This window comes from Eriocheir sinensis, unplaced genomic scaffold (genome assembly GCF_024679095.1).
Source record: "Eriocheir sinensis breed Jianghai 21 unplaced genomic scaffold, ASM2467909v1 Scaffold133, whole genome shotgun sequence".
Lineage (NCBI taxonomy): Eukaryota > Metazoa > Arthropoda > Malacostraca > Decapoda > Varunidae > Eriocheir > Eriocheir sinensis.
Genome location: NW_026110662.1, coordinates 615,820 through 626,559, shown reverse-complemented (window position 1 = coordinate 626,559; position 10,740 = coordinate 615,820). Strand labels below are relative to the sequence as shown.

The window sequence follows — 10,740 nt, the reverse complement described above, 5'->3', positions numbered from 1 at the left end:
GGCTGGCCAGTGGATGGGCTCCCAAACATGTGTAACTGTGGCTCACCCTTCATCCAAAATAATGCCATGACATGCAAGAGAGGAGGTTTCGTCTGCATGAGACATGATGAAGTAAGAGACGTAACAGCTCAGATGCTGAAAGAATTCTGCCACGACGTGACTGTGGAACCCATGCTGCTCCCTCTGCAAGGCGAACACCTCGCCAGACGCACCGCTAATGTTTCGAACGAAGCACGAGTGGATGTTAGCGCCAGAGGGTTTTGGACTCGTGGACAAAGGGCATATTTTGACATAAGGATCTTTGATCCCATGGCCCATTGCCACAGAGACCTGACCCTTGATGCAGCCCACAGAAGAAACGAACAAGAGAAGAACAGAGCATATGAAGAAAGAATACAGAATGTGGACCAGGGCTCCTTCACCCCGGTAGTATTCACGACGGCAGGAGGGATGGGACCAGGGGCGCAGAGCTTCTACGCAAGACTCGCCGAAACACTGGCGGATAAGAAACAACAGCCAAGAAGCAGTGTGGTCGCCTGGATGAGATGCAGGCTGTCCTTCTCCCTCCTGAGGTCAGCCTTGGTCTGCCTGAGAGGAACCAGGTCACCTGCACCCAAAACCACCCGCATTGCTGACCTGGACCTTGAGGCGACGGTGGTTGATAGTCGTATCAACCACAAGCTCTGTTAGCTTAAAAAAAAAATTTAAGTAAAGTTTGTTATATTAGATAAAGATGGTTGTCGGCCACAGTCATTGGCGGGGTGGGGCCAATGAATTGCTTTGTGAAAGGATATGAGAGAATATACCGCTCACAACGCAACTCTAATAGATGGAGGCCCGTAGTAGTAGAAAAAAAAATAGAAGTAGTAGTAGTAGTAGTAGTAGTAGTAGTAGTAGTAGTAATAGTAGTAGTAGTAGTAGTAGTAGTAGTAGTAGTAGTAGTAGTAGTAGTAGTAGTAGTAGTAGTAGTAGTAGTAGAAGTAGTAGTAGTAGTAGTAGTTAGCTATGTATGTCGAAAATACCTATACATACCCGACTGACTTATACATAAATAGCCACAGTGGAAAGGTGAAAGTGTTAAAATCATCTGAGGGAACAACACAAGGTGACCCAATAGCCATGGCTATGTACGCCCTGGGCCTATCAGTCCTCCAAAATGAAATCGCGTTCGCAGAAACACGGGTGAAACAGGTGGCTTATGCGGATGACCTCTCAGGTGCTGGTAAAATCTCAGACTTAAAAGGGTGGTGGGACACTGTGAACACCGCCGGCCCTGAGATAGGATACATCCCTAACGCCACCAAGTCTGTCCTTATTGTCAAACCTGAACATTATGACCATGCCGCAGAAACTTTTAGAGGAAGTGGCGTCATTGTGACAAAAGACGGACAACGACACTTAGGTGCAGTGATCGGGACAGAGGTATATAAGAAGGAGTACGTGGGAGACAAAGTAGCTGAATGGGTGAAGGAAATAGAAGCTTTGTCTGCCATTGCCAAGACTGAGCCACACGCTGCCTATTCAGCGTACACCCACGGCATCCAACATCGGTGGACGTTCCTGATGCGCACCATCCCCGGCATCAGTCCATTCCTCCAACCACTGGAAAATGCCGTCAAGAATGTATTCTTGCCGGCGCTGGTGAAATATCATGCTTTGGGGGAGGAAGAAAGGGATATGCTAGCACTTCCCCCAAGACTGGGTGGGATGGGGATCACCAACCCTGAGAAGCTGGCAGATAAGGAGAACCAAAACTCCATCAGCCTTACCAGGTCACTCATCAACAGGATCATCGCTCAGGAGGCAGAGGGCGAGATAGACCAAACATAAATAAGAGATATTAAAAGAAAAATCTCAGAAGAAAGGCAACAGGCCCAAAAAGACGAGCTGGACCGTCTTACACACCACCTGTCCACAGAAATGGGTAGAAAAATACACACAGCACAGGAGGCAGGCGCCTCTAACTGGCTAACGTCATTACCAATCAGAGCAAAGGGCTTCAGCCTCAACAAACAAGAATTTGTCGACGCCATTGCTCTGAGATATGGCTGGCCGATTTAGGGACTGCCTGATCTCTGTGCATGTGGATCACCAAATGATGTCACCCACACCATGACATGTAAAAAAGGAGGCTTCGTCTGTATTCGACACGATGAAGTGAGGGATCTGACAGCCAGCATGCTTGGGGAGGTATGCCAAGAAATCACCACCGAGCCGGCACTGCTTCCCCTGGACGGCGAACACCTTCGGTACAGGACAGCCAATACCTCACAGGAGGCACGGGTTGATGTAAGTGCCCGCGGATTCTGGGTGCGCGGACAGCGGGCGTTCATGGACATCCGCATATTCGACCCGATGGCTGCCTGTCACCGTGAGCTGCCCCTGCAAGCCGCCCACCACAGGAACGAGCAGGAGAAGACAAGGGCATACGGTGAAAGAATCCATCATGTGGATCAGGGCAGCTTCACCCCCCTCGTCTTCACCACATCCGGCGGGATGGGTCCCAGGGCCCAATGCTTCTACACACGCCTCGCGGAACTAGTCTCAGAAAAGAAGCAACAGCCAAGGAGCCACGTTGTCGCCTGGATGAGGTGTCGCCTCTCGTTCTCCCTGCTCAGGTCGGCCATCCTATGTCTCAGGGGCACCAGACACTCTGGCCCAAAAGCCACCACCATCTCCAATATGGACTATGAAGCCACAGTGGTGGAGAGTGACATTAGGGTGGGTCGGGAGTGACTTGAGTAGGGAAGGAAAGGGGGATCTAGACGTAATAGATGATAGGTGATTTAGTGTCAGGTAGTATTAGTGATATGGTTGGATGCCACAGTCATTAGCGGACAGAGCTGGGGCTAATGACCTCTTTATGGAGCCTCCATGATTATGTGTCGGGACAATAAACCTGGGTGGAGGTATCATTTATGTTGTAGTAGTAGTAGTAGTAGTAGTAGTAGTAGAAGTAGTAGTAGTAGTAGTAGTAGTAGTAGTAGTAGTAGTAGTAGTAGTAGTAGTAGTAGTAGAAGTAGTAGTAGTAGTAGTAGTAGTAGTAGTAGTAGTAGTAGTAGTAGTAGTAGTAGTAGTAGTAGTAGTTGTAGTAGTAGTAAGGGGGATCTAGACGTAATAGATGATAGGTGATTTAGTGTCAGGTAGGATTAGTAATATGGTTGGATGCCACAGTCATTAGCGAACAGGAAATCTTTTTGAACCACCCAGATGTGGAGCCACGACATTTATCATCAAAGAAATTGTCACCCTGTTAAATAACTACATCCAGAACACACCACTGGCGCCCCTATCCCTGAAAATTCTATTCACTCTCCCCCATCTCTTCCTCCAAAGAGCACACCCAAAGACCAAACAAGCCGAAAATATCGAGGCATTAAGAAGGCAAGTTGCCTTGTGGCAAACTAACGAGTTAGCTGCCCTCCTTGGAGAAGCCAGAGGCATACAGGAGAGGCTCCCCGGACCCCAACAAAACAACACCTCCACAGAAGACAGGGCCAGGAAGTTTGCAGACAAAATGCGACAAGGCAACGTTGCGTCTGCAACACGAGCCTTGTCAGAAAATTCCACACGGGGTGTGCTTCCACTCACCAGGGACACGATAAATCAACTCAAGGAAAAACATCCTCCACCGAGTGACCTGAAGGGACTGAGACTGGCAGGATGTCATCAACCACCGAATCCAGTTATATACGAAAGGATAACAGGAGAGATGGTGTGGAAGAAGGCCCTCCAGACTCGTGGCAGCGCGGGGCCCTCAGGACTTGATGCACGAAGATGGCGAAGCTTGCTGAGCAGCGCCAACTTTGGCAATGCAGCTGGTGACTTGCGCAACACCGTTGCAGCACTGGCAAGAAAACTCGCCTCCTCCAGCTGCCACTATGTGGACGCCCTGACGGCATGCCGCCTCATTCCCCTGGACAAGAGGCCGGGATGCAGGCCAATAGGAGTCGGAGAAGTCCTGCGGCGCATCGTAGGCAAATGCATCATGGCTGTCGTCAAAGAAGATGTGAGAATGGCAGCAGGGAACCTCCAAGTTTGTGCGGGGCAGCAGGCAGGAGGAGAAGCAGCAGTCCATGCCATGCGGGAGATATTCAACCACGTGGAGTGCGAAGCAGTGCTTCTTGTTGACGCCAAAAATGCCTTCAACACAATAAATAGAAAGACTATGATACACAACATTAAAACCAAGTGCCCTAGCTTATGTATGTCGCAAATACCTATACATACCCGACCGACTTATATATAAATAGCCACAGCGGAAAAGTGAAAGTGTTAAAATCATCTGAGGGAACAACACAAGGTGACCCAATAGCCATGGCTATGTACGCCCTGGGCCTATCAGTCCTCCAAAATGAAATCGCGTTCGCAGAAACACGGGTGAAACAGGTGGCTTATGCGGATGACCTCTCAGGTGCTGGTAAAATTTCAGACTTAAAAGGGTGGTGGGACGCTGTGAACACCGCCGGCCCTGAGATAGGATACATCCATAACGCCACCAAGTCTGCCCTTATTGTCAAACCTGAACATTATGACCATGCCGCAGAAACTTTTAGAGGAAGTGGCGTCATTGTGACAAAGGACGGACAACAATACTTAAATGCACGTGATCGAGACGGAGGTGTGTAAATAGGAGTACGTAGGAGGCAAAGTAGCTGAATGGGTCAAGGAAATAGAAGCTTTGTCTGCCATTGTCAAGACTGTGCCACAAGCTGCCTACTCAGCGTTCACCCACGGCATCCAACATCGGTGGACGTTCCTGATGCGCACCATCCGCGGCTTCAGTTCACTCCTCCGATAACTGAAGAATGCCGTCAAGGATGTATTCTTAGCGGCGCTGGTGAAATCTCATGCTTTGGGGAGGAAGAGAGGGATATGGTAGCACTTCTTCCATGACTGGGCGGAATGGGGATCACCAACTCTGAGAAGCTGGCTGATAAGGAGAACCAAAACTCCATCAGCCTTACCAGGTCACTCATCAACAGGATCATCGCTCAGGAGGCAGAGGGCGAGATAGACCAAACAGAAATAAGAGATATTAAAAGAAAATCTCAGAAGAAAGGCAACAGGCCCAAAAAGACGAGCTGGACCGTCTTACACACCACCTGTCCACAGAAATGGGTAGAAAAATACACACAGCACAGGAGGCAGGCGCCTCTAACTGGCTAACGTCATTACCAATCAGAGCAAAGGGCTTCAGCCTCAACAAACAAGAATTTGTCGACGCCATTGCTCTGAGATATGGCTGGCCGATTGAGGGACTGCCTGATCTCTGTGCATGTGGATCACCAAATGATGTCACCCACACCATGACATGTAAAAAAGGAGGCTTCGTCTGTATTCGACACGATGAAGTGAGGGATCTGACAGCCAGCATGCTCGGGGAGGTATGCCAAGACGTCACTACCGAGCCGGCACTGCTTCCCCTGGACGGCGAACACCTTCGGTACAGGACAGCCAATACCTCACAGGAGGCACGGGTTGATGTAAGTGCCCGCGGATTCTGGGTGCGCGGACAGCGGGCGTTCATGGACATCCGCATATTCGACCCGATGGCTGCCTGCCACCGTGAGCTGCCCCTGCAGGCCGCCCACCACAGGAACGAGCAGGAGAAGACAAGGGCATACGGTGAAAGAATCCATCATGTGGATCAGGGCAGCTTCATCCCCCTCGTCTTCACCACATCCGGCGGGATGGGTCCCAGGGCCCAATGCTTCTGCGCACGCCTCGCGGAACTAATCTCAGAAAAGAAGCATCAGCCAAGGAACCACGTTGTCGCCTGGATGAGGTGTCGCCTCTCGTTCTCCCTGCTCAGGTCGGCCATACTATGTCTCAGGGGCACCAGACACTCTGGCCCAAAAGCCACCACCATCTCCAATATGGACTATGAAGCCACAGTGGTGGAGAGTGACATTAGGGTGGGTCGGGAGTGACTTGAGTAGGGAAGGAAAGGGGGATCTAGACGTAATAGACGATAGGTGATTTAGTGTCAGGTAGCATTAGCGATATGGTTGGATGTCACAGTCATTAAGCGAACATAGTTGCTAATGACCTCCAAACTATGGAGCCTCCATGATTATGTCGGGAAAATAAAGTGGGTATGTTTATGTAGAAAAAAAAAAAGTAGTAGTAGTAGTAGTAGTAGTAGTAGTAGTAGTAGTAGTAGTAGTAGTAGTAGTAGTAGTAGTAGTAGTAGTAGTAGTAGTAGTAGTAGCAGTAGTAGTAGTAGTAGTAGTAGTAGTAGTAGTAGTAGTAGTAGTAGTAGTAGTAGTAGTAGTAGTAGTAGTAGTAGTAGTAGCAGTAGTAGTAGTAGTATAAGTAATAGTAGTAGTAGTAGGAGTAGTAGTAGTAGTAGTAGTAGTAGTAGTAGTAGTAGTAGAGATAGTAACAATAGTAATACAGATGAAGATAGTAATAATAATGCTTATAATAATAATTACAATAATAATAACATAATAATCTTTGGCTTTTTTAAGACACTCATTCTTCATAATTTCTCATCATTCCACACTCCTCACGGCTTTCTGATTCTTCACTGTCCTCTCTTTTATCTTTTTCTTTTCTCTTCTCTCTTCTTATTCTTTATCTTTCGTCACCATCTTCTCTCTTTTTCTTCTTCTCTCTCTTCTTATTCCTCACCTGGTCATCCTCATATCCTCTATACAAAGACTTCCATCGTATATACTCCAATGCAAGATCTCTTTTTTCATCATGACACGCAACACCTACACGAGGAATGACTCAGACAACACACACACACACACACACGCACACACACACACACACACAGACACACACACACACACACACACACACACACACACACACACACACACACACACACACAGACACACACACAGACACACAGCACACTGCAACTTTTTTCTCTTCCTTCCTTTCTTCCTTCATCCTTCTTCCATCGCTAACTCTTTCCTTCCATCCTCAACTATTTCTTACCTTCCTTTCTTCCTGCAACACTCAGCACTCAAATATACACACGCACAACACACTGCAACCCTTTCTTACTTTCTTTTCCTACCCGCAACACTCAAGACTCATACAACACACATACAATCCCCCCACAACACTTCCCGTCCTCACATATATTCCCTCCACAACACTTCCCCTTCCTTTCCTTCCTTCATTCCTGCAACACTCAAGACAGGAATCGTCTTGTATTGAAGTAGATTAAGGTCTCCGAGATGACAAAATTAATAGTAAACAGCTTTAACAACAACAACAACCATCTCGAGTAAGGGGGTTCGAAGTCAATTATATACAATTCAAAGAGGTTCCAAGGCTCTTATACACATGTCACTCGGAGCTTATGTCTTAAAGGTCAGGGAAACAGCGACGTTGTTTGGCCCCTTACACACGGGGACACTTAGAGCGCTGCAGCAACGCTACTCACGCGTGACTCAGTTTTAGCAGCGCTGCTGTGAAGCGCAACTTATCTTTCTAGAAAGTGTTGTGGGGTGTGTGTCGAATTAGCGGCGCTTCTCAGCATCGCTACTAAAATTGAGTAGGGCGTTAGCTGCGCTACAATCGCCCCACGCACGCGCTGCTAAAAAAGTGACGCTGCTGCAGCTACGTGTGAAAACTCCCATTGAATGCCATGTATCGTGACGAGCAGCGCTACTTTTTGTGGTCGTGAGTGCGTGTGAAAGCATCCATTCATCTCCATTATTCATCAGCGGCAAATATGCTGAGCTGCGCTGCAAAGAGTCCGCGTGTGAAAGGGGCGTTTGGCTCGTATTCCCAGATGCTATCGGCCCCACAGCAACGATTTCCAAAGTCCGTAGAGGAGATTAGGTTCTCAGGAGTGCTTTTTCACTTTCATGGTGCAGAAGCCTTGTCAAACTATCAATAGGCTCTTAAAACTACTCATGGAAGAACCCACAACAACCTCTATGAATCCCCTGTCAGGTGTGGCAGGGTGGGCGAGCCCCGAAATGTTTCAGAATATGGCCCTTAGATTTTTTCCTTTTTAGAGACGCCTCCTCACCCTCTTTTTCCTTCTTTTCTCCAATGATAAAAATATTTCGTCAGTTTCTTTATTTTTCCTCCCTTCAAAGGCCTCCCGTTTACCTATCCTAGCTTTTACTACTTATTTTAGTCGGTATAAGTTATCTATACCGTATTATCTATTTCTTATCGTGTTCTTCAAGTTTTCATTCCGTTTGAGCTTTTGTTATAATTTTATTTTCTTGTGTATGTATCACCTCTAAATTTACCCCCGTTTTTATCGATTCTTTCTATTATATATTTTATCTTCCTATTTTTTTTTCTTCAGTATGTCGTATAATCTATTTCTTATCGCATTCCTTAAGTTTTCATTCTGTCTGAGCTTGTATTATACCTCCATTCTCGTTTTATCCATTTATATTATCCTTCTGCTCGTCCCATCACTCCCCTAAAAATACTTCTTAAGTTCCTGTCCTTTATTCTGTTCCATATAAAATCTTCACATTCTCTATTAAAAGACTTCCATCGTTTATATATTCCAGTCATCTTTTATTTTTCCTTTGTTTATCGACACAAAATTCCCTTACAAATGCTTCCTATATCCTTATCCAATATTTTGTTCCATTAAAAATCTGCATATTCTCTGTACAAAGCCTTCCATCGTTTATATATTTCACTTATCTTCTTATTTTTCTTCTATTTCTCGTCCTATCATTTCCCCTACAAATACTTCTTAAATTCCTATTCTGTATTTTGTTCCATATAAAATCTTAATATTCTCTATACAAAGACTTCCATCGTTTATATATTCCACCTTTCTCTTTTTTTTCCTTTAGTTTCTCGTCTAAATATTACCTTACAAATGCTTCTTAAATTCCTATCCTATATATTGTTCCATATAAAATCTTCATATTCTCTATACAATGCCTTCCATCGTTTATATATTCCACCTTTCTTTTTTTTTTTTTTTCCTTTAGTTTCTCGTCTAAATATCCCCCTAGAAATGTTTCTTGAACGCTTATCCTATATTTGGTTCCATTAAAAATCGTCATGTCCTGTATACAAAGAATTCCATCGTTTATATATTACACTTACATCTTTACAGAGTGGAGTCTAAGACTCTTCGTCTCATCAGCTCTCTTCCTCCTACTGATAGTCTTCTACCTCTTAAATTCCGCCGCGATGTTGCCTCTCTTTCTATTTTCTATCGATATTTCCACGCTGACTGCTCTTCTGAACTTGCTAACTGCATGAATGCCCCCCTCCCGCGGCCCCGCTGCACACGACTTTCTACTCATGCTCATCCCTATACTGTCCAAACCCCTTATGCAAGAGAAACCAGCATCTTCACTCTTTCATCCCTCACGCTGGTAAACTCTGGTACAATCTTCCTTCATCTGTATTTCCTCCTGCCTACGACTTGAACTCTTTCAAAAGGAGGGTATCGGGACACATCTCCTCCCGAAATTGACCTTTCTTTCGGCACCTCTTTTGATTCTTTTTTGGGAGCAGCGAGTAGCGGTCTTTTTTTTATTGTTTTCTTTTTTTGTGCCCTTGAGCTGTCTCCTTTGTTGTTGTTCCATTAAAAATCATCATTATCCTCTATACAAAGACTTCTATCGTTTATATATTCCAGTCATCTTTTTATTTTCCTTCTGTTTGTTGTCCTAAAAATCCCCTACAGATGCTTCTTATATGCTTCTTAAATGCTTCTTCTATTTTGTTCCATTAAAAATCATCATTATCCTCTATACAAAGACTTCAAACGTTTATATATTCCTCTGTAACATCTCTTTATTTCCTCTCTGCCGCTTATAAAGGTCTGCCTACCTACTGTTATCACCTGCTGTACAAAGGTTCCTACTATACTGTATAATACGATATTTTACAGTACAAAGATCCGGGTTGGTTACTGCCTGTTCTGTCTACAAAGAGTTATCTATGGGTTAGGCTGTACAAAGGTCTTTATAGTTTATCTCTTACTAGGAAGAGATACGCATTGTTTCTTTTGTTTCTCTTTACTTCCTTTGTCTTTAGAATCTATATTTTACTAGGAAGAGATAGCGATTATTTTGTTTATAGCTTACAGAGGCCTCGGGTTGTAGTTTTTTTCTAGTTTTTCTTCCTCTCGTATAAACAGCACACTTCGTTTCACATAAGACATATCGCTTCTCTTGTTTTTCTATACTTTCAGAGGACTCGGTATTAGTTTTTCTTCTCCTTGTATGTACAAACTTCACTTCTTTCGGCTTCACTGTTCCTCGTAGCTCCGTGAGGCCTTGGTTTTCTTGTTTTTAGTCCTACTGTAGAGAGCTCACTTCGTTATGCTGTTTGTCTAGCCTCGTAAGCCCTTGGTGTTTGGTTTTTAGTCCTGTTATAGAGAGCTCACTTCGTTATGCTGTCCCTCGTAGCTCCGTGAGGCAATGGTTTTCTTGTTTTTAGTCCTGTTGTAGAGAGCTCATTTCGTTTTGGTGTTTGCCTAGCTTCGTGAGGCCTTGGTCTTAGGTTTTCTTTCTCTTATAGAAACCTCACTTGCATGTCTTTCACTGTTCCTCGTATCTTATCTCTCCTGAGGCCTCGGGTTTAGGTTTCATTTTGTTTCATTGTTCTTCGTCCTTTATCTTTCCTCTTACAGAAACCTCCCTTCCACTTGTTTCACCGTTCCTCTTAGCTGTCTCACGGGCTTGTGGAGATTTCTTCGGTTTAGTTTCCCAGCAGTCTTAGGAGTGTCACCTCTATTCCTCGCCTTAATTTGTTTCATTGTTCTTCGTCCCT

The 10,740-nt window shown here is 45.2% G+C and overlaps 1 protein-coding gene across 1 annotated transcript; it reads left to right on the top strand.

Annotated features, from left to right (window-relative positions):
* Nucleotides 1-886: 886 nt before the first annotated feature.
* On the top strand, nt 887-2,819 carry LOC126989842 (uncharacterized). Its single transcript, XM_050848463.1, has 2 exons — nt 887-986; nt 1,670-2,819. Exon 2 carries the CDS (start codon nt 2,113-2,115, stop codon nt 2,734-2,736), a length of 624 nt encoding a protein of 207 aa, XP_050704420.1. The 5' UTR covers nt 887-986; nt 1,670-2,112; the 3' UTR covers nt 2,737-2,819.
* The last annotated feature ends 7,921 nt before the right edge of the window (nt 2,820-10,740 follow it).

What these genes read in the sequence shown, in the direction of transcription:
- LOC126989842 (XM_050848463.1), top strand. Translation starts at nt 2,113, where the DNA reads ATGACATGTAAAAAAGGAGGCTTCGTCTGTATTCGACACGATGAAGTG.